We start from the raw sequence: 23,702 nt of genomic DNA on the forward strand, positions 1-23,702 counted from the left end.
CACGTCACTTTTCCTTTTCGGTGTCCTTATTGCGCTAAAAGAACAGAACAGAACATCGAACCGCGTGCGTCCATACAAATGTAAATACAGTCACTGGGTACACGTTGGTTTAGAAGTACAAAGAAGTATTTATATGTGATAAAACCACACACTGCTAGTGGAGTAAACACCCCCAGACCCGGCCTTGGATACATGCTGTCAATCAGCGTTAGGCCCCGCCCCAAAGCATCCCCTGCTTTATGGTCTGTTTGACTCTAAATGGACCATCATTCACTAAAAGAACATCATGCTGTATTGAAGAAGACTTGAAACTAGAGACTGAGACCATAAACTCATGTTTACAATGTTTACTGAGGGAATAAATTAAGTAGTCATTTTTCTTATAGACGTCTATGGGAAAAGACATTAGACTCAGACACCTTTGGACCAGTTTATTGCGAGCCGAAGTGAAGGCATCTCGACGAATAATAATTGAATCAGTTCTTAAACCATGAACCATTTTTTCTTCTTAATGTTTCTCCACAGCTGTGTTCAGCAGGCACATAAAAATACAGCATCGATTCATCTTAGTGTTCAGGACGAGTTGAGGGAACATTCTTCAGACGCTTCCTTCTCACACATTCATTCCTAGTCACATGAACGCTGCCCCCCCGACCCCCCTGATCCCCCCGACCCCCCCGGGCTCCCTCGGTCCGCGGCGGCGGGGCACAGGAGCAGCGTGGCGTCCAGGTCCAGGCGGAAGGCCGGGTACAGCGGCTGCGAGAAGGCGCAGCGGAAGGTGTGCAGCAGCACAACGGCGTCCGACACGCTGTAGAAGGACAGCGCCCCCTTCTGCCGCTCCAGGAGCACGCCGACCCGCGGGCAGGGCGGCGCCGCCACCGTGGTCTTGCGGTCGGCGTGCCAGGCGGCGTACCCGGCGCGCGTGCACCTCAGCCGCCACGAGTCGCGGTTGCGGCCCAGCAGGCACGGCTTGCCGCCGCCTTTGCGGCCGATGCCTCGGTACGTGACGCCGACGTCCACCCAGCCGCCGCCGCCGCGCCACTCCACCTCCCAGTAGCTGGCGCCGCCCGACTGGCCCTCGCGGCACAGGACCTGGGCCACCGAGTCGAAGCGCTGCGGGGCGGGGGGGTAGGACTGGGGCTCGGCGCCGCAGCGGGCCCCCTGGGGCCCCTCGAGGAGAACCAGGGTGGGGTGGGCCGTGTCGGGGTCCAGGGAGAGGCCGCATGAAACTGCAGCACAGGAGGCAACGTTTGATTATTTGTGTTTGTCACGACCACAAAGGAAGAAAAAACACGGTCATCAGCAGCCAAAGTCTGAAGATAAAAGGAGATGCTTCTCAATCATCTGCGTGTCGACGATTACGCAACAAAACCCACATCTGGGTGCTGATGTTTTCTTCGGTGTCTGAACCGAGGGTCTCTGAGTAAAGATTGTGAAACGCTTACAGGCAAAGTCAGCAACATTTTACAATATTGACTCTTTGTTTGTTTCCTTGTGACCACTTTGAGTCTCTCGCGTCCCCGCTGGGAGGGACGGGAGGAAGACTCGGGGGGGGGGGGGGCACGTCCATGGCTGTCCCACGCGATGAAGAGGGGGGGGGAGGGGGGCTCTGACGTAGGGTTACTCACCCCTGAGGAAAGCCGCCCTCATCCTCTGGTCGGCCGGCTGCAGAGACAACGAGGACAGAGCGAAGGACGCTGCCGGCAGGAGACACACAGACCGGTGTGTAGTAAACATACAACACCTTGAATCTTAACTGGCATGTACACGGGTCCACTTACCCCCTGGGGTGTGCTGCCCTGCACCGAGGCTCGGTTGGGTTTGGGCCGGTTTGGAGTTCTCTGCACTGAAATATCTGCCACCTCCCCAAGACAATGGATGTAATTCATATTATCATATTATTATACACGTATAATCAAACGTTTGAAAGGTTCAGCGTTTTACTGCAGCAGAAAAAAGCAACGTCATTACTAGTTAAATAACCAGATCACCAGATTCCATCTCAGCATCCAAAGCGATGGGAACAAATGACCCTCAGAGTGTGTGTGTGTGTGTGTGTGTGTGTGTGTGTGTGTGTGTGGCTCGTTTCCGATGCTTACCCGTCACACACTCTCCACCCAACACGTAGTTTTCATTGACTGGAGAAAAAAAGGGAAAAAAAACTTAAAGTTCCCAGTATTTATGTTTTATGGCTAAAACGTTCATTATTTATTTATTATCATTCTGTGGTACCGGCGCGGCTGATCTTGTCCGCCTCGTCCCTGCAGACTTCCTCCACGCGGCTGCGCAGGTGGCACAGCGCCGTCCTGGCGCCGCCGAACGCCTCCGCGGGCCGGCGCAGGTCTGTGGAGTGGCGCCCGGCGGCGAGGGGGCCGCACAGCGGGGGGGCCGCCTGGCGCAGGGAGACAGAGAGCGGAAGAGTGGAGAGCGGCCCTTGGTTTTTCCTCCTCTCGGTCATCGTCTCACCTGCAGGAAGTGGGCGTCGTCCTCGCTCAGCAGGAGCTGGCTGATCTCCTCGTCTCTCCTCCTCAGCTCCTCCAGCTCCTCCTCCAGCGCCTCCACGTCCCGCTCGGCCCTCCCGACCACCGCGCACGCCTTGGCCTCCAGCAGCGCTCGGACCTGCGGCACACGGCCCCAGTTTAGCACCCCGCAGCGGCCAATCGGACCGAACTGCAAGAAGCGGGAGTGGAACTAGTGGTTCTACCCCCCCCTGTCCCTCCTGACCTCTGCCTTGGTCTTCTCCAGACGGAGGGCCAGGTCTGCAAACAGAGCGTCGCTGTCCTCCAACGCGGCCGACGCCGACGCCTGAGACGCAGAACAGAGGAGACGGACCGGCACCTTTCAAAGGGATCTGTGGACTTCTCTGCTGAGCACATACAAGGTCTCTGTGGTCTCTGAATGAGATGTCAGTAATGTGAGTGTAGCCCCCCAGTGGCAACGTGCTGCAAATGCACCTTTTTACTCTACACTGTTAAATGTTTCCGTTAATTTACACCCAAATTTCAACATGATTTACCTGTTATTTGTAATAACTGCAGCTTACTGTAAATTTTTAGGGAATACATGTTAAATAACGCCTCATGTATGTTATTTAACACCTCATTGCTAAATAACATTCATTTTTGTTATTTAACAGCACAACCGAACATTCAAAGATGGCGGCCAGAGTTAGATGGTCTGGTATGGTCATGTTTTGGGGATAAGTGCCGATAAACGCAATTTTATGCTTAGATTATAAAAAATATATTATTTATCATTGGAGAAGTTAGCAATTTTTCGTTTTTGTAAGTTGCAAAACAATGACTAATTCAATATTGTCGATGTTGCATATTAAGAAATTAAATATTGTATGCATTCACTGAATGAAGGTTAGACAGAACACCACGTGATTTCTGTACTGCAAATGTTATAAAGAATCATCTTGCTTTTATTACCATAATCATACCTCCCGATTTTAAACGAGACACCTAACATTTAATTGACTAACTGCGCTCCAAATCTGTGTGTGTATATGTGTGTGTAGATGTGTGTGTGCGTGTGTGTGTGTGTGTGTCTTTCTGATCACGTTCGCGCCACTTTCTGAAATAACAGGTTCATACAGTATTTTTTGCATTCTGGCAAAGAGCGAGTAAGAAGGCATTTGAACCTGCAACGCAACGGACACACGGCCATTCCATGTCGGAGGATCGCTCTGGTTACATCGAGGAAAACCACAACAATCCGGTGAGATTAACTAGAATTTCTTTAAAGTCATGCATAGTTAACATTTATCAGTGATGTTGAGGTATACTAAACGCCACGGACTTGCACTATGAAGTTTAATTTAGCTAGCTGCTAATGAGCCGAGGTGATTCAAGCTAGCAAAGTTTCGATAGTTTGTCCATTAATCTTACAAAACAATGCGCTTATTTTATGTCCGTTCATGTATACGATCTAAATCTATAAATAATGCTAGTGCTAGCGGTCTCAACGGGGGCGGGGGGGCTAGCGGGCGGTCTCAACGGGGGCGGGGGGGGGGCTAGCGTCGGCGGCCGGGCTTGAACAACTTCACATGCTCCGCTCTGGTCACCCGGCACCCGCGCGCACTGGTCTGATGCGTCACAACTTCACAACATCCGGGAGTTATTCGCGCGTCATTGACTTAGCAGGCTGTGATAGGGAATCGGGACTGGAGCTGTCCCGGCCGGGACAAATCTAAATTGCCCATAATTCGGGATGTTCCGGGTAATACGGGACGGTTGGTGTGGGATGGTTCTGATTCCGCTGTGTTTTTTTTAAACCGCCCGCTGGCGCTCCTGCGAGATTTGCGTTGGGTCTCGCGGGACCCGGCGGCACACAATCCCAATGTAGCCCTCTAGTCTGTACTTCAGATTAGCTATATGTGTCACAGACTAGAGCGCTGAAAACCACTCCACCCGCCACTGTGCCTTGTATGCGAGGCAAAGTCACCCGCCATTGGCTTGTGGCAGGTGCTAATTTCCCACCCTGGGTGTGTCTATTTTACATTACATTTGTTTTTGTTTTTAATTACAGATGCAGATGCAGGGCACTATCCCTGATCACACTGCTGATCAAGAAGATCTCACTGCATGTATCCCTCAGAACCAGGTGGAAATTTGAATGGTGTCTTATAATCTATCAATAAGTCTTGTGTTGTTCAAGACTAAACCGACAAATGAAAGGATGAAGGAAGTCAGCTTGATGATGATGTCGAGCTGTCCTATCAAGTCATCCATCTTCTTCTGTCTCACTTTTCCGAAGATGTCTCAGGACTTGATATGCCAGTGCAGCTGACCTTGAGAGTTCACTAGCTTTACCTGCAACGCCTCGTCTGATACTTCTTGGTAAGTTGGTTTTAGTGTTGTATGTAGTGAATTAAATGGTATCAAACTAAACTCTGTATTCAAAATGAAAACTAAAACAGAAATTTGACAGTTAAAACATTTCTGTTTCAGGAGAAACAGGAAACCACTTCCAACGCTGGATGCTGAGCATTGAGGGCCAGATTGTGGGCGAAGGGATCCAGTCGACCTTTGTGACAGGGCTGGCGTCTTTTTTCTCCGGTTTTTATATCTTCAACCTACAGTACCAAGAGGAGGCAGCGTGCACACTTGAATCCATCCAGAGGTAAGACATTGTCTGTTAACACCTGCATTTGTTCTGGCCTAGCTGTGGCTCAAGCATGGTTTCAGCAGGTCTGGTGATGGGATTTAGCAATTAACTTTGCTTTAGAAAGTTTTAGTGCAACTTACAATATTCATAGATGCATAGGATAGTATGTTGAGGATAGTTCATGGACATTTGTTGTCTTGTTGTAGTGTTAGTCTGTGTGAATTACTAGATTTCCAACCCGTGTATAATTTTTCAGACGCTTTGTGGGTATAAACCCAGAAAAGGGGACAAAGGCTGCAAAGGGGAAAAAAAGAACGGTAAATTCACACATCGCCAGCCTCTTGCGCAGACTGATGGACTTCCAGTGGGATTTCATTTCAAAAAGGTGAGATAGATACATACATTCATGCTCTTTGCCATTGTTTCAATAAATTTTACTTTTCAGACGTTCTATTATTTATGTCTCTCTCTCTCTCTCTCTCTTTCAGTGGAGGTGTGTTCAGGTGCATTCTGGGCAATGTAGTGTATTTTTCTGTGATTGATCCAATCTATATGTGCCTACATTTGTAAGTATTTAACTTTCAGTGTTTCTATTACAATAAAAAAGTTCATTTGAACATGGAACTATTCGTTTTCTTTCACTTAAGTGTTATGTGATGTATTATGCCTATTCTTATAATAACTCAAGCTAGAAATATGTATATTACAATCAATGGTACACATTACTATGCTAAAATAATAATCAATACATTTTAAAAGCAATATTTAAAGGAAACTAAATAAATGGTGATTTAACATGAAAATAATGGTAACCCTGCTGCCAGTAAAGTCCTGTTAAAAAACATTACGGGTGTGCACTGTAAAAAAACATTAACAGGAATAAACCGTTAAAATAACATGAAAATAATGGTAACCCTGCTGCCAGTAAATTCCTGTTAAAAAACATTACGGGTGTGCACTGTAAAAAAACATTAACAGGAATAAACTGTTAAAATAACATGAAAATAATGGTAACCCTGCTGCCAGTAAATTCCTGTTATTTAACGGGGAAATAATTTACAGTGTATCTATGCGTTTCACTTTATATGAATCCATCTGTAAGTTCTTTTTCGGTCGGCTGTCTCGTTGCATCGGATGCTGAAGCCAGCTGAACGAGCTCTGATCCAGTGGCATTTTTCAGAAGATAATCAAGTGGTTTTCCAGGAAGACGGAGCAACATGGAGCTGATGGAGACGGTGCTGAGGAAAGGAAGGAGGAAGGAGAGGAGGCGAGGGAGGAGGAAAGGCTTTCCCGGAGGACCAAAGGCGGGGCAGAGGAACTGGAACATGAATTAGCGTTGCAGTGGAAACTGATACAACACTATGTGTGTGTGTGTGTGTCTCAGATGGAGATGGAGCGACGGGAGTGTGTGAGCCTGACGTTACCCATGAGGAGGTGTGTGTGTGTGTTTAAATGTCAAGGGAACTCTATTTATAACCCATTATCTCGGGCCTCTGCATATAGCACACACACACACACACCAACACACACACACACACACACACACACACACACACACCATCTAAAGACCTTTAAACACTTTGCTCAAGATCTCAGATCTCAGACACTTCTTTTGCTTCAATTGTTACTAAATCAGCCCACGATTTACGAGTAATAGAAACGATAAAAGCCTGATTGTGACATTGTGACGACTCATAGTGAACGTCCCCCCTTTTCACGGTGTCCTCGGGAGGTAGATGATGGATAAGCAGCAGCGGTGTATTCCAGCCATAGGTGTGTGTGTGTGTCTCACCTTGAGGGACTCCAGGCTTCGTTGAAACTCCTCCAGCTCTCTCACTCCGCTCCGCGTCCTCCCTTGAAGCCTCCTCTGGGACTCCTGGAGCTGCAGCTGATGGACATTGGTGGGACCAGTAGAACATTCAGGTAAACATTCATGTTTGTCTTTCAGGTGAAAGCTGGGTCGAGTTATATTACAAGTGGTGGCAGGGATTTATGTTCAAAATTTAAAAGTCAGCGATTTTATAGCGTGGCAAAGAAAGTTTGTGGAGATTGTTTTGAAATGATCGAATTGTTGTTAGTTTCACCTTTCGAAGCTTTGATTTTGCTGCTGTAAGATGATGGAAAACTACCAAATACCATCATCGCCATTAACTTCCAGGATGGACAACTTTTTGGTAGTAACCTGTTAATCAGCCCTAAAGCATCCCCTGCTTTATGGTCTGTTTGACTCTAAATGGACCATCATTCACTAAATGAACATCATGCTGCATTGAAGAAGACTTGAAACTAGAGACTGAGACCATAAACTCATGTTTACAATGTTTACTGAGGGAATAAATCAAGAGAGAAGTAGAGTCATTTCCTCATAGACGTCTATGGGAGCAGAGGAGTCGCCCCCTGCTGGTCACTACACAGAAGTAGAGTCATTTCCTCATAGACGTCTATGGGAGCAGAGGAGTCGCCCCCTGCTGGTCACTACACAGAAGTAGAGTCATTTCCTCATAGACGTCTATGGGAGCAGAGGAGTCGCCCCCTGCTGGTCACTACACAGAAGTAGAGTCATTTCCTCATAGACGTCTATGGGAGCAGAGGAGTCGCCCCCTGCTGGTCACTACACAGAAGTAGAGTCATTTCCTCATAGACGTCTATGGGAGCAGAGGAGTCGCCCCCTGCTGGTCACTACACAGAATGACGCTTCAACATTCGCTTTGGACACACCTTGCACCAGGTGTGAACTACTGCATCTCATTGAGGGTCCGGGGACCGTCTCCGTCTCCATACCTGTCTCTTGGCTCTCTGGCCGTCCACGGTGCGCGCCTCCTCCCGGTCCGCCTCGCACAGCAGGCAGTCCCCGCTCCACTCCCCCTCGGAGCCGGCCCCGCCCGCGGGCTCCAGCCCCAGGCGATGCTGCGCGCACAGCCGCTCCGCCGGGGTCTCCACCGCGGGCACCAGCCTGTGCCGCCGCAGCGTGCCCACCTCCCGGTGCGGCAGGACGTGGAGCTCGCAGAAGGAGGTGAGGCAGACCAGGCACGACTTGATGGCGCGCAGCCGGCTCCCCGCCGCGCAGAAGTCGCACGGCACCTCGCCGACCCCCCCGAGGTGGCGCTGCGGCGCGCGGCGCGCTTCGCTCAGCTGGAGTTCGCCGACGACCTCGGCGAGCACCGCGTTCCTCCGCAGCACCGGCCGCGGGCTGAACGCCTCCCGGCACTGCGGGCAGCTGAAGTGGGCCCTGTCCGCCCGGTCCCAGTAGCTGTTGATGCACGCCATGCAGTAGGTGTGTCCGCAGGGGGTCGACACCGGGTCCTTCAGGAGGTCCAGGCACACGGGACACCTGAACTGGTTCTCCGTCACCGAGATGTTCGCCTGGGCCATGACGTCCCCCTCCTCGTCTCCACTTGTTGTGAAGTTGACAGCTCTTCCGTAATGTCGTACAGTACGCGGGCGGATTTGCCCTCACTTCCTCCTTACAGGCATGTGGCAGGTTTTAAAGGACCAGTTCGTCCAATTTGTTTTGCGAGAGATTCTGTTCACATTTCTACCCACATCCCAGTTTTAACAACATAGTTTTGTGTTTTTTGTTAGCATTATACGTGATATTGTTAGAGGTTAGTATCACTTTCAAATCAAGGTATACAATCTGTGATTTGCGTCTTTGATTTGTGTTATTGGAGTTCCTCTATCCCAACATAAAGTCATGTGACCTCATTGGAGCTCATTGGACTTCCTTTATAGCCCAACATGAAGTCATGTGACCTCATTGGAGCTCATTGGACTTCCTTTATGCTGTCCTCCCCGAAAGCCTACGGACGCCCTGCTGTGAATTTCAGCAGCGAGATTGAAAGTCATGAGGGGGGATTTTCAGGTACTTGAGCTTTGCTCTGACACACACACACACACACACACACACACACACACACACACACACACACACACACACACACACACACACACACAGGGCTGTGGATTCCTCTGTGAGGAACCGAGGATTAGTGGCTCCAAATGATTGAAGTGAAACAAGTTCAGAATCTCACTACAAACAGTTTAATAAACATGTATTATAAACCAATGGCGCTCATGACTTCCCACTTGTGTCCCCGTCGCGGTGTCCATTCCCAGCCTGGGACTTGAGGGCGGTCCAGGTCCGGGTCTCACGCAGAGCTCAGAGCAGGCGGACAGACAAAAGCCCCGGAGAGGGGGTCCAGTCCCTCGACTCCTCGGGCCCTTTCTGTGATGTACTCACCGTGTCAGAAAGAGCCCCTTTCAGCGCGCCGTAAGGGGATCCTGGGCCTTTTACCCACCAGGGTGTGCCCCGGGCGTCTTTGGTTTACTCACGGGACCGGGACGGGCGGGGGTAAGGGGGGGTGGGGGCGGTCCTCCCTGAGACTCGTAGTAGTGGAGAGGGTGGAGAAGAGGAGGGAAGCAGCTGAGAGGAGAGAGATCTAGAGAAAGGGGGGTCAGGGGGGTGGAGGGATGGATGTAAGGCGAGAATGCTGAGAAAGGAAAAAATCAACAAAGGTGGTGATGAGGGTCTGAGGTGAATTAATTGTACCAAGCTCTTTGTCTCCTTGGTCCCGGTCTCCAGAGACGGGGAACAATGGAAACAGTATTGGACGGGATCAGAGAGGCCTGCAGCTCCTCCAGGAGTCAACTGGCCAACGCGTCTCTACGAAATGTCATTATGACAACTTTAAAACTGTCAAAACTGAGCAGGAAACGGAAACTTTTTCTAACATCAGATCACAGCATGTGTTTCTCTACGTTGCTCCTCGAGTCAAGTCGTCTAATATTGTCGCATTTTCCATCAAATTGTATCAACCCAAAAGTGTCTTGAACAACTTGTGAGATATAAAGGATGGTAATGCTCACATACACCATCATTCTCTACGCCCTCATACGCCCTAAACTTTCAACATTTGAATAGACGCCTTAACAAAAAATACTTAGAGGAGGCAGATATCTGTATTCATGCTTCTCCTCAGGCAGCAGCTTCTGCCCTAAAGATCTGCTGTCCCCAGTGAAACAGGCAGGTCCATGCAGGGGAGAAGGTACAGAAGGTATCGTAGTGTACAGGAAGAGGTACAAGATGCAATATCAATATACAAAAAAAGACCACAAAGACACAAAATGACATGAAAGAGACGGCGTACAATATATGAGATCAAAGAATTACCACAAAGAGACACAAAACTACTGCAAGAAAATACAAAAGGACTTCAACAAAATGCACAGAGAAATGAGACCAAATGACCACAAAACACACAAAATAAATACAAAGAGATGCAAAACCAAACGCCTCGTAAAGTGTCTTCCTACAATGGAGCTAAAAACACCTACGTCTCAAATAAATGGGCTTATTAAATTACCGGAAGTACTATTGCAAATACTCACACTAGCAGTTTATTGTGAAATCCATGGCAGGAAGTTGCACCGGTTTGGTTCCGTGTAGCTTGACTACTGGTGTCACTTGGCAGGCAGAGACTGTGACAAGTCAAATCTATCCGAGGGACAGGAGATGAGAGGAAAGCAATCAGCTTCAGCCTCTTTGAAACAGGAGAGACACGAGCCCTACAAATCGATTACAGCTGTTACGTCATTCTGATAATAACAGGCATCCAATCAAACACTTGATCAATGGGGAACAGCGAGGAATCAGTTAAAGATGAGGAAGACGTTGTGGTGATGGAGAAGAAGCCGCTAAGTAACAACAAAAAAGAACTTGAGGAGAAGAACAAGAAGATGATTTTCATGGGACCGAAATAAACAAAGAAGAACTCCACCATGCTGAGGAGATCGATACGTCGGAAGTTGCCCGTCTTCATCGTCACCTTCTTCTTCATTCTCTACGTGGATTTTCAATTGAGCACGAGCAGCCATCCCAAACTGAGCGTGGCCCCCCGCCGCTCCGCCCAGCATGGCCCGACCGGGGGGCCCCCGCGGGACCCGGGTCCCGGCAGGGGGCCCTCCGAAGGGGCCCCGCGTGTCCCCGAGTTGAAGCTCGAGGACATCTACGTCGCCGTGAAGACCACCGGGCGGTTCCACCGGACGCGCCTCGCGCTCCTGACGGCGACGTGGATCTCCAGGATCAAGGCGCACGTGAGTGTGCGCGTCCTTTCTGCCGGGGCTCCTGCACCGTGAGCTCCTGGTCCTTAGAGCAAACATCGTAGCTCTTATGACAGATAGATTCATGAAAGCATTCACTTCCGTCCTGCTGGTAGCTAATATGAAGATGGACAAACCCCATCTTCTCATGTCCAACCAAACTGACAGGCTGGGTTTGCTTTGGTGAGAGGGAGGTTAGTCTCAGACAACAAGTGACGAAGCTTTCAGGTGAGAACTTTGATCCTACAAGAAGTCTATTGATCGCCCACCTCTCCACTTTCTCATTCAGTTTAGTTCTTTATGAATCCCAAAGTGACTAAATCACTATTATTCTATTCTAAATCTAATAGTCACCTGCCAAATGAAAACCGACTATAACAGAAAACAAAAAACTACTACAAAGAGACACATGAGAAACCCACAAGGACACAGGAGGATTAAAGAGACACAAAAAGTTTCAAAATGACCTCTCAGATACAACAAGAATCCACCTCTCAACCAGCGTTTCAGTTGCTTTAAGAACAAACGAAACAGAGTGAATCATGAGCAGTAAGAGGAAGTGTTCTGTCAGCTTCTCATTTCCAAAGATTTAATTTAAATAAGAGACATGATTCTCCAGAGTGAAAGACTCATTTGCAGTGGGTGAATTCCTGTAGATTGAACGTGGCTTTTCATCGTGTAATAGAATACGTGAGTGTAGAGACAGCCCCAGGAAGCTGTACACGCAGTTCGTCTTCGCCAAGGGGAAGCAGCACCCGCGCATCGCCTCTGTGAACAATACTCAAACGGAAGCTGGTCATAGAACAGGAAGTTGATTACAGAACAGACCCCTAACCCAACCCCCCCCTTACACACACACACACCCACAAAGATGTGTCTGTATTACATGGTGAAAAGTTGATTCAAACCAGCTCCACAGCTACTTTTGCTTCACAACTTTGCTCCGGAAACGGCAGCGTTGCGACAGAAACGTTCCCTTTACAACATCAGGATCGGCATGAACGCGATCAAGTTGTTGTTCAGCTATTGTCGTTAACACAGCGCTTGTGTTGTTGTTTGATAAGTATAATGTTCACTATCTTCCCATTGTGTGTAAGCATGCCAATGACTAGAACCTACAGATTGAGACTGATGTTTACTGAGGGATTAAATAATGATTTCTATAGACTTCTATAGGACCGGAGGAGTTGCCCCCTGATGGTCACTTCAGAGAATGAAGCCTTAAGAGGTGACGCATTGGCTTCATCCAACAGAATCAAAGGTTTCCATCTATTCATAGACCAAAGGCTTTGGAGATAATGAAAGTTTGTCTTGATGGTTTGGCTGTGGAAGGAGTTTTGAGGATCGCTGAAGACCGAATGAAATTGTACAAGCAAAATTTGGCAATTCAATATTTTCAACATGCACAAATGAGGATGTTACTCGTTTGTTGAGCTGCACCGTGCGATTAAATATTAATGAGATCTCAACGTGGGCGCATTTAATCGGGATGAATCATGTTGAGATCCCATCTAGAGACTAGACTTTGCATTCTGTGGCGCAGAGAATCAGGCTTGCTGTTTGACCCTGCCTTTTTATTCAAGCTAAGCTAAAGAAGGAGATATTTGCATTTTGCATATTTCCCAACTATTATGAATTAAATCACAATGTTATCCCGATGTCCAAGGAAGTATTGCTTGAAAATCATATTGAAGTATTAATGTCACGTAATGGAAAACAAGCTGAGATTTATCTGCCTAATGGAAACCTCTTTTTAAACTCTGCTAACAAGAAGCTCCATGCTGACAGACTGATGCTGTCTGCTTTCAGTGCAGATATGTCACTTTGAGTTATGACGGGAGGAGGGGAAACTGGGGTGGTGGCACTTTCTCCGTTTTTTGCATCAGGGCAGACGGTGGTGGTGGTTGCCTTGGTGATAGTGGTGAGGAGGTGTTAACCAGGTATCTCATTGTTCCTCCCGCTGCAGGATGGGAGGATCAGATTCCGTTACGGTAAAGCTTGTGAGGAGTATTCAAAATTTATGAAAGGACTGAGGTTGGTACCTTGTCAGAAATGGATGTAGTCATCGCAACGTCAGAGATTGGTTCTCGTTGACATTGTTTTTTTACACCAACAAACGGAGTTACCATGACTGGAATTCAAAGCATTATACGTCTCTGGTAGAAGTTTGTCAATCACAGTATCCCGCCCTACAGCATCTGCCGTTTTATGGTCTGTTTGACTGTTAATGGACCGTAATTTACTAAATGAACATTATGGTGTATTGAATAAGACTTGACACTGGAGATTGAGACCATGAACTCATGTTTTCATTTGTCTCATACACTTCTGTAGAACCAGAGGAGTTGTCCCCTGGTGGACAGCAGAAAGAACATTCAACACACTTCCGCATTGAAATTGGTCGGTTAAGGGCCAGGCTTTTTATTGGAAGTCAGTGTGTCAGTTTGTGAACATGTTTTGGTCCCCGTATCAGCACTACTGCGATGCTAGCGCCCTTCCCAAAGCCCAACCCAAAACGGGTTTAAGGTTCAAGTTTTAAAACTCCAAGCTAGGCAGAGGATGGAGGACAAGAACAAACTCAAACACATCTGGATGGGAGCTTGGGTGCCCTCCACTGGACAGATGAAAGATCAATTTTCTCTTGTTTCCCTCTCTGACCAGAGCCGTCTTTGTGAACAATATGACCATCACAAGTTAATGAAATCAGAAATAATTCTTTGATATTTTTTAACTGCATGTAAGTAACGTGAAGTGTACAGTGTAACAAACTACTGTAAAATTACGAGGAATTCTCAGTATAGAATATACTGTTATTTGTCAATACAGTTGAATACTGTAAAATATCGCAAAGGTTGACGTCTTGGAAGAAATTATTTTTTACAGCAAGCTACTGTTTAAAGTTGCGGTATACTACTGTATTTATTACTTGTTTGGTTAACTCCAACTCCGCCCCTTACTTGCATCATGTGACCACATTGCATCAAGTGTCTACTTCTTATTTAACACATTCAATGTAAAAACTTTATCTCATTTTATTCTTACAAACGACAATAAATGGCTTCCGATTGTGATCTCATCGAAATTATATTTGCACCACCTGCCGCTCCACCTCACACCACCTGCTCCTCCACCTCGCCGTCAAACAGCACAACACATTTAAATCATTAAATTATTAACAGTGTCATACTGTAAATATACATTTTATAGTTATTAGCTGTTCATGGGCGGAAATGCTGTTACTATACAGCACTGTATGTCACGGTTTGGGTCTCCTTCCTGTTTTATTTTGTAGTTTCATGTCTCTTGTTCCTGGGGTTAGCTTCTTTTCCTGCCTTGTCCTGTTATCGTCTGCAGTGTCGATGATAGTTTCCACCTGTGTCCAATCACCTGCACCTCCCTTGTGTATTTAAGCCCTGTGTGCCTGGTGCCCCTCGTCGTGTCATTGTTTCCTGTTACATGTTTTTGGTGTAAGTGCCTGGTCCGTGTCAGCGGTGTGTCCACTTTTTGGTTTATTAAAGAATACGTTTTTTAAAAACTTTTTAAAACATTTTTAAAAAACTTTTAAAACTATTTTCTATTGAATTCATCGAAAGCTTTCTGGTGCAGGATTTTAAACATCCACACTAGACTCTCCAACTACACCAAATACCAAAAATGTTTTTACAGTTGTACACCACCAGAGATCAGTGTTGTATTATCTATCCATGTATCCGTCCATCCCTCTATCTATCTATCTATCTATTACAGAATAAATATCTGATATCTAACGTTTTTAAATCAATTTTATTTTTATTTTTTTCATAGACATTCATTTTCACGGACGTGGAGGATGAGGAGTTACAGTCAGATGGTAAGCAGCATATCTACCCCAAATATAGATTAAGATCAAAAGAATGTGGACATTTGGTGATGTTTCTCTTATTCTGATTTTATTTGTTTCAAAAAGAATAAATTGTAAATGTTGACATTATAATAATGTGGGAAACCATTGACACATTGTGCCTATTGTCCCTCTCTCCGTCTCCAGGTTACAACATGGTGGTAACGGGCTGCCAGTCAGATCACAGTCAGCAGGCCCTTTCCTGCAAGATGTCCGCCGAGTACGACGGCTTCATGGCCTCGGACCAGCGGTGAGACATCCGTCTGTCATCCTTTCAAACTTTGATGGTCCCCGCTGTTAGAGCAGCAGGTGTTGAGGATTTACTGCGATCAATTTATTACCTTTAGAATTCATTGTTTTTGTACTGTAACCATGTCGCATGCATATATTCACATTCAAACAGTATCAAGTATTTTCCCTCAACGTTAAGTTCATTCATACATTCGTACTTCAGCCCACCTTGTGCTAGACACATCAAAATGCATCCGTCCCTGTGTTGTAAGCAATGACTAAATATGTCTTATTGCTTATATTTACTGGACATTAATATGTTGTTCTATCAATAGCTTTACGTTTTTGGATGATTTCTTAGAAAGGCGCACCGCGGCCGTTTCCCACCCCCGTCGATCGGACTATCCGCGGTCGTTCCTAATGGTCCGATGTCTGTTGGTAAATGCGAAGTGGAAAAAAAGTATTGTGACTTCATCACCACCAACATTTTCTTCTTGTCTCGTTGTAACGAAAGTTAGAATAGATTTTGTCATATTTTTTATTTTTTAAGATCTGTTTTCGTCTCGTCTTCATGGGAAAAAGGTCGTTAACGAACATTTTCCGTCATAGTTTTCGTCAACGAAATGAACACTGCTGTGGAGGGGCCCATTCAGCTAACAGTCATAGTGATGATGTTGTTGAGCCCCCTTCACTGTGTTGATGATTTTGTTAATTATGTGGACATAATCATGTGGCATCTCCTCTGGCTCCTCAGGTGGTTTTGTCACGTGGACGATGATAACTACGTGAACCCGGAGGCCCTCCTCGCCCTCCTCTCGACCTTTCCCCAGGACGCCGACATCTACGTGGGAAAACCCAGCCTGGACAAGCCAATCACTGCTCACGAGCTGCTGGAGGGCAACGCCACGGTACGCTTACACATTTAACGGGAGGATTGTTTAGAGGGGGTCTGGAGGGTTTTTCATCAGTGTGGTCACGGCAGGACTTATAAGCAATAGAAACCCGGTTTGTTTCCCCACGATCGCCACCAGAGAACCGTTGAGCCGTATCATCTAGATTATTGATTAGATCAATCCAGATCCACACTGACAGAAGAAGAAGAAGAACTATTATAAATCTGTGTGCTCTTTCAGCACCACGGACAGCGTCATGGATCAATTAACGACACACGGCTCAGTTACGGGCTGTTTTTGTTTGTCTGATATTTTGGAGGACTGGTTGGGCCACACACATAACAACAAGGTTAAGGGTCAGCGAGTCAAGCTGACTGGACTAGCAATGTTCTGCCCTTGCACTCTTTCTGTTTCTGCCTGATTGCAGTTTGCTCATTTCACTATCAAATCACTTGCTGCTGACAAACGTACAAGATGGCTTTAGTCTTTTCCCTACCCTGGTTCCCCAGGATTGGAAAAGCCTCCCCACTAAAACGCCTCCCAAACAGAGAGAGAATTTAATTTATGTTGACTGTTAGCTCCGTGAGGCGGGTTGACCCCTCTGAGATACATTACCTTCTTAAACCTCACAGATTGATGTTTTCCTTCTGTCCTGCTCCCGGATTCTTCACCTCCCTTTTCCATCTTGAATCCCTCCCTTTGCTGTTTCTTAGCACTGATTATTTATTTCTTCTTCCCCGCCTGGACGGACCTGCTGTGTTATTCACTCCCTGGTTCTCACAGAGGCTTCTCCTGCTACTTTTTCTATCCTTTGCTCTCAGGTTCGTTTGTATTCTTTTGACCTGCCATCTGTCTTGGTTTCCTTTCTTCGCGTTTTCATTTTCCGATGTTGCACTGTGGGAATATTCCAAATTAAATTTGTTCCCTGTAGCTACTGGACAAGTTAACTTGCGCCATTTTAATTGTTTAACTTGTTGACCCAGCATGACAAATATTAAGCATCCAGCTAGTAGTGCAAAGATCAATGAGCATTTTGAGAGATGATCTTGTTGGCGAGTACAGAGGTTTCTGAAGCATTTTAAGTGCGGATGTTTCTTGAGAAATTGTCTTCTGTTTCTAAAAGAAGTTTCAGTTTACAAGTCACATCCACTGCAAGAAACATCTATGTTTTACTCTCCTAGTCAAACAGTTTGATTTTTAATCTCAGCCGACTGAAGAAACTGAGCTTTAATTAAAATTACATGTTTATCTGTAATTGTGTGTGTCTGTCACATAAGTAGATGTTATCTGAGGTGTTAGGATTAGTTGCTAAAAGGACAAAAAACGAAGCCAACTTTGTGAAAAGAAGGAAATCTCTTGTTTTTCTTCCTTTGTCCTTCCTTGTTTTATCCCTGGTTCATTCCTTCATTTCTTCTTGTCATTTCGATGCTCTGGGGCTTCACCGAGGACACTAATGATCTGGAAAACAAAGCTGATGTCTCTTTTTATCGGTTTTGTGACAAAAAGCAACCCGGCCACGTTAACCACTGCCATTCAAAATCAATACGGTTCAAATCAATACTTACAGTTTCTACTCTAACACTCATCAACGCTGATGGAACATGAGGAGAGGATGCTGCCATTGGAATGATGATGGATGATGAATGGATGGAGAGATGGATGGATGGACTGATTAATGGAAAATGATAGATGATGATGGAGGGATAAATGGATTGATGGTTAGATGAATGAAGGATAATTGATCGAGGGATGGATGGACGAAGGATGGAGGATGAGGGATGGATAGATTGAAGATTGTAGGATGATGGATCGATGAAGGATGGAGGATGATGAATGAAAAGATGGATGGAGAATGATGGATGAATAGATGGATGAATGAATGGAGGATGATTGATGAATAGATGGATATATAAATGAAGGATGATGGATGGATGGAGGATGATGGATGAATAGATGGATAGATAAATGAAGGATGATGGATGGATGGAGGATGATGGATGAATAGATGGATAGATAAATGAAGGATGATGGATGGATGGAGAATGATGGATGAATAGATGGATAGATAAATGAAGGATGATGGATGGATGAAGGATGATGGATGGATGGAGGATGATGGATGAATAGATGGATAGATAAATGAAGGATGATGTTTGGATGAAGGATGATGGATGGATGGATGGAAGTGCAGGAAACATGTAGCTCCGTAGCTTTTGTTCACATCGGAAGAATCTCGAGATCCAAGTGGTCAGTAAATAAGTGATTAGAGTTTTGGTGGAAATATTGATTAGTGGTAAATCACACAGACACACACACACACACACACAGACACACACACACACACAGACACACACACACACACACACACACACACACACACACACACACACACACACACACACACACACACACACACACACACACACACACAGACCCTCCCAGAGGTTGTCAAAACTGCAGGAGGTTGATTTGGAATAAACATGCAACTATTCAAAGGTGTGTGTGTGTAACATTATGATTACATGCTCACATTGACTTAAACTGAATAGCATTCTCTCTCTCTCTATCTCACATTCTCCACTCTGATTGTGATTGAGCCCATTTACACTGAGACTTATATCTTTATTTATATTTGCTTCCCCACGTTGCCTTCCTTCTCTTTCCCCTTTCTCTTGTCCTATTTTTTATTTCTCTATCCTTTCCTCTACTAGGGGTGGATGGACGATTTTAAATTAATAAAAAACACCATCTCTTGCTCAACCTCTCTCTACTTCCTCTACAACAGGAAATTAATGGTGTGGAAGAAAAGGAATAATAGCAACAGTCTTCAACCCAAGAAGAAAAGAAATAGAAAAGAAAGATGCGCTGGAATGAAAAGTATACAAAAGGAATCGAAGGCTTGAGATGAACGTAAACGTGACAGAGAAGTGCAAACAGGGGTCACCAACTGAACACATAGAAGAAGCCAACAAACACGTAGCATCAGCTGGAGAAATGACCACCGGCAGCGATGCAGACGTGTAATTCATATCGGGGGGGGTTGGAAAGGAGCGAACGATCAATACGAGTCTGAAGGGAAACCACAGAGGAGAGAAGAAGTGTTATTTGGGGTCAGCGAGTAAAACGCTCCTTCCGTTTGGTTTTTCATATCAGTATCTGTGTCTCACAGACATGGTTTGCATGTAATAAAAATATACTTAGATCAAGCTGGAAGAAGGTACAACACCTTTTATCTAATGGCCTCTACCTTGAAGGCATTGAAGGGTTTTTAACTTCAACCTTTTGAGGATCAAAAACCTGTTTGCTCGTATCTGATTGGCCAACATAGCGTGGATTGTATAAAATAACAAAACACTTTTCCTTTAAACGATCATAATTGGTGTCAGATTTCATCCTTCCGACATCCATCGAAAAAAACCCAGAACAAAGCGTAAGTATTTTCCCCGACGTCTTATTAAAAATCTCCCACTGAAACACCGCTTTGAAAGAGCCTCCCTCTGTTCCTACATTAAACCACCTTGCATGTGCATGTGAAGGATTCCATTGTACAGATCAATTATCAAAGATCAAAGTTCCATTCTGTACACAAGACTTGTTTGATTCCCTTTTCACTTCCATCCGTCGTGGTTCATGTTTCACAGAGGAGCAAAAAAACACTTTAGAGGATTGAACGATCAGCGAGTGGCTCGTTGTAGCTTGATAATAAATAAATACTGGATGTACATATGTATATATTTATATATATATATGTTTCCACTGACATCACTGGTTGAATATCTGTGGTGTGTCTCTCAGAGGGAAGTGCGGTTCTGGTTCGCCACAGGCGGAGCCGGGTTCTGTCTGAGCCGGCGGCTGGCGGAGAAGATGGCTCCGTGGGCCAGGTACGTACCGAGTGCATCGCATAGGAGCTGCAGGTGACCTCGTTCACTCAGGGGTCATGTGTCCCGAAACTGTGTGTTTGTTGTTGTCATATAAACCAGGAAATCATCCCAGGGCCTGTAAAGGCACAGCGTGTGCAAACATGTCTTCAGCCACCTAAAGTAAGATGTGTGTGTGTGTGTGTGTGTGTGTGTGTGTGCGTGTGTTTCAGCGGCCCTCGGTTCGAGCGCACCTCGGCGACCATCCGTCTCCCTGACGACTGCACGGTGGGCTTCATCGTGGAGAAGAAGCTGGGCATCTCCATGGTCCACTGTCCTCTGTTCCACTCCCACCTGGAGAACCTGCTGCTCCTCAGTCGCAGGAGCATCCTTCACCAGGTACCCCCCCCCCCCATAACCCCCCCTCCCAACACACACACACACTTCTCACTACCTGTCCGGTCTTGTGTTTTGTCCGCTGCAGGTGACTCTGAGCTACGGGATGTTTGACAACAGGATGAACAGCATCGAGGTGAAAGGAAGCTTTTCTAAAGCCGACGACCCCTCCAGGTTTGTTTTGAGAGAAGGGGGGTGGGGGGGTAGGGGGGGGGGGGGGTTAGGGTTAGGGTTAAGCGTCCCTTATTTTAGAGACACCATTGACAGTGCGTACGATACAATATTATATAATATATGTTACATAAGGATGGAAAAGATGCTACTTGAAATGAAGCTTCAGAGGCTCTGACTCACCGTTTCACCTTTACATTTTTCACATTTCACCCCCCCAGTACAATATTAACTCTTTACACCACAGCATTGGACATTTCATTTGAAGAGTAACACCTTAAAGTAAAGTGGACTACATTGGATGACATCATCTCTTCATCATCCAACCATTGCACCCACAATGACCATGTTATTACCCCACTGAAAGTCTCCTCTCGCGCCCCCTGCAGGTTTAAGACGGTCCACTGCTTGCTGTATCCCTTCACCAGCTGGTGTCCTTGAACTCCTCCACCCGGGTGTGTGTCGTCTCCTCCAGGAGACGGCAGATGGATGTCGGTTAGAGACGTGAAGGAAGAACCAGAGGAACACGAAGTGGAAGCAGAAAGCAGTTTTCTGGCTTTTTCTCTTCTTCCCCGGACAGACGATACCAAGACGATGGAGCACAAAAATCTAATCAATCTGTACATGTCTGTGTAAAATGCACACACAGTGACTTGATGAAATGTGGACATATATCTGGTTTGTTGGATACCCTCTGTGTTCCGTACATGGAGGAACACGAGGTCTGAGGCCACATCGTCGCCTCCAGGTCGAAGTTGCCGGATTTATTTGAGTTTTCTTTGATTTGTTGTGTTTGGCCTTGTGTGTGTTTTCATGAAGGAGACGGCGTCCTTGTGCCGATGAAATCTGCACACAATGAACCATTCTGACCCCCATCTCCCGCCTCATCCAGACCTCCTGTCCTCCCTCCCTCCCTTTTTCTCCCTCCCCTCCCTTCCCACCCTCCATCCACCCCGAGGCGGTTCACCCGAGGCTCAGAGCAAAATGAGCCGAGCCTCAGTTGCATTTATTCATCACCTCGAAAATAAAACAAACACAACAAACCACTGAAGAAGATCACGGCTGACGTGGCTGAAACCTGCCCCCCTCCCTCCCTCCCTCCCCCCCTCCTCTCTCCTGCGCTGACCCTGACAGCGTTGGTGCTGTTCAGAACAATTAAGAAAGGAGAAATTGTCTCATTTGTGTGTTACCCGGAATATTCAAGGAGTCCGGGAAAGCTGCTCGGCGCCACGGAGACCAGAACCAGCTGACATTAGCAGGCACGAGGGGGGGCCCGCAGAACAAATCTCACAAAGACAAGGCCGGTCGGCTGTCATGTGCAGGACGCATCTCTGCCACGGGAACACCTGGACCAGAACATCACACCTAACATCAACTGTGGATGGAGAGGGAGGAGTAGCTCAGTCAAGGTGCATTTCACTGAATTACCGTCCTGAAACGATTTGATGCAGTAAATTAAGTTTACGATCTTCGTCGTGAAGTCGCAGAAAGCAACGAGCTGCACATCCTTTCAATTTAAACAAAAGCATCAAATAGAGAAAGTTCTTCTAATCTTTCTTCCTGTTCCATTTACTCGGCCACCTCTGCTTTCCATCCCGATCACTGAAGATCAGGTACTGGCCATCACGGAACTATGTGATCTGTATCAGGCTTTAAAGGCCCCCATTTCTGTGTGTTTCTCGTCTCCTGCTGAACTTAATGCAAAGACGTCCTGGGCGGTCTGAGTGTGGCACAGATGCTAACTGCTACTCACGTGCGCGTCATGCCACCTGTGGACATCTTCATCCCTACTCAGTTACTGCTCTTCATCAAAGATCCTTGTAGCTATGGGGGCCACGCAGGGCAACAGACTAGGACCCCAGGAAGTACCTCGTCTGAGGAACACACCCAGGGCTGCTGGTGGGTTTCGTTTCCTGTCTTCACGCGAAAACAAAGCCAACAGGATGCTGGGAGAGAGTGGGCCTGACCTCCCTGTGTAACTGTCAGCGAGAATGCGAGTAGACTTAAGAGGATTATGTGAAGGAGACCCGCAGTTTTCCGTCCAGCTTCTGCACACCTGGTGAATTTCCATCCGGACGAAAAGCTCGAGCCTTTAAGATCCAGACGAGGGGATTTTCCCCTTTGGACCGTCTTCCTGGGTCACATGTTGGGCCTCTGCTTGAAATGGGTCACTAGATGTCGTACTGGTTTAACTGACCGCCTTAGCTTCACAGGTACTAGGTGCTGGACCTTGGCTTGTAAACGGACCCCATTTGGAGCCTTTTAGAGGCCTTTGAGAGGCAGGAGAAGAAGAGACAGGAGGAACAGACTGGGGGAGAAGGTGGAATCCGGGAAGAAGGGTTCAGTTGGGAAATGGAAAAGAGTCCAAGACAGATGGCGAGGACGAGCCGCGAGTATCGGAGCAGGAAACTCCAGCTGTTGGCGGCACCGATGGTTCCGCCGCCGAAGGGAGGGGCCCGATTCAGGGGAGCCGAGAGGCGAGCAGAGCCTCCCCGTCGGCGAGCGCCTGTGCGATCCGTCGATTTGAAAGAACAGATCTGACGTCTGGGAAATGGAGGGAGTGGATTATCCGACGGCTGTGTTGGGAATGAGGGAGGGGGGGCAGAAAGAGACGCAGGTAAAGGGAGAGAGGAGAAGGAAGCAGGGTGGAGGAATGAATATGGAAATAAATTAGATTAAAGAGGGAAACACATGGAAGTGATCCCATCACCTTGTTTGTTCAAAGACCCTTCGGTTTCACAGAGCCCCCCCCCCCCCTCCCTGCACGTCATGTCAATCTGTCTTCGTCCCTCCATAAACAGCAACAGCAGAAGACGTGTCTCTGTGGTCTGTTGTGTGTGTGTCCTCTCCCTGACCCGTTTAGCACTGAGAGGCGGGCGGAGCGTTCCACAAACAAGCCGATTTTCAGATTCCATTTCGCCTCAAATTAATTCGGGAGCTGGAGAGTCGGACGAAATAAATTCTGCGGGATTGCCGAGGATTAGCCTCTCCGCCGGTGATCTGCTCGCGCTGCTTCTACCTGAATCCCGGCTTAATTGTCGAGTCTAATACGGAGGGGAAGGG

General features: G+C 46.8%; 2 protein-coding genes and 1 long non-coding RNA gene across 3 annotated transcripts; 2 read left to right on the forward strand and 1 right to left on the reverse strand.

Annotated features, from left to right (window-relative positions):
• Nucleotides 1-416: 416 nt before the first annotated feature.
• LOC119217919 (E3 ubiquitin/ISG15 ligase TRIM25-like) lies at nucleotides 417-8,998 on the reverse strand. Its single transcript, XM_037471956.2, has 9 exons — nucleotides 7,894-8,998; nucleotides 6,905-7,000; nucleotides 2,725-2,805; nucleotides 2,467-2,619; nucleotides 2,233-2,392; nucleotides 2,100-2,138; nucleotides 1,782-1,862; nucleotides 1,629-1,697; nucleotides 417-1,229 (listed from the first exon to the last, which is right to left on the reverse strand). Exons 1-9 carry the CDS (start codon nucleotides 8,482-8,484, stop codon nucleotides 628-630), a joined length of 1,872 nt encoding a protein of 623 aa, XP_037327853.2. The 5' UTR covers nucleotides 8,485-8,998; the 3' UTR covers nucleotides 417-627.
• LOC119215919 (uncharacterized) lies at nucleotides 3,357-5,617 on the forward strand. The gene is made up of 5 exons (XR_009956955.1): nucleotides 3,357-3,723; nucleotides 4,534-4,608; nucleotides 4,762-4,844; nucleotides 4,956-5,127; nucleotides 5,369-5,617. It is a non-coding gene; the product is annotated as an uncharacterized LOC119215919 (long non-coding RNA).
• Nucleotides 8,999-10,564: 1,566 nt separating the features above from the next.
• Nucleotides 10,565-23,402, forward strand: mfng (MFNG O-fucosylpeptide 3-beta-N-acetylglucosaminyltransferase). Its single transcript, XM_037472129.2, has 8 exons — nucleotides 10,565-11,205; nucleotides 15,016-15,061; nucleotides 15,239-15,341; nucleotides 16,077-16,230; nucleotides 20,011-20,096; nucleotides 20,306-20,471; nucleotides 20,557-20,642; nucleotides 21,029-23,402. Exons 1-8 carry the CDS (start codon nucleotides 10,891-10,893, stop codon nucleotides 21,078-21,080), a joined length of 1,008 nt encoding a protein of 335 aa, XP_037328026.2. The 5' UTR covers nucleotides 10,565-10,890; the 3' UTR covers nucleotides 21,081-23,402.
• The last annotated feature ends 300 nt before the right edge of the window (nucleotides 23,403-23,702 follow it).

The sequence above is a fragment of the Pungitius pungitius genome, chromosome 9, assembly GCF_949316345.1.
Source record: "Pungitius pungitius chromosome 9, fPunPun2.1, whole genome shotgun sequence".
NCBI lineage: Eukaryota > Metazoa > Chordata > Actinopteri > Perciformes > Gasterosteidae > Pungitius > Pungitius pungitius.

Excerpts from the sequence above, each read along its gene's own strand:
- LOC119217919 (XM_037471956.2), bottom strand. The coding sequence starts at position 8,484 with ATGGCCCAGGCGAACATCTCGGTGACGGAGAACCAGTTCAGGTGTCCC. Across the intron at positions 2,393-2,466 it reads ACGACGCCCACTTCCTGCAG|GCGGCCCCCCCGCTGTGCGG; the intron begins GTGAGACGATGA and ends TCCCTGCGCCAG. Across the intron at positions 1,698-1,781 it reads AGGGCAGCACACCCCAGGGG|CGTCCTTCGCTCTGTCCTCG; the intron begins GTAAGTGGACCC and ends TCCTGCCGGCAG.
- mfng (XM_037472129.2), top strand. The coding sequence starts at position 10,891 with ATGCTGAGGAGATCGATACGTCGGAAGTTGCCCGTCTTCATCGTCACC. Across the intron at positions 15,062-15,238 it reads TGAGGAGTTACAGTCAGATG|GTTACAACATGGTGGTAACG; the intron begins GTAAGCAGCATA and ends CTCCGTCTCCAG. Across the intron at positions 20,643-21,028 it reads AAAGCCGACGACCCCTCCAG|GTTTAAGACGGTCCACTGCT; the intron begins GTTTGTTTTGAG and ends CGCCCCCTGCAG.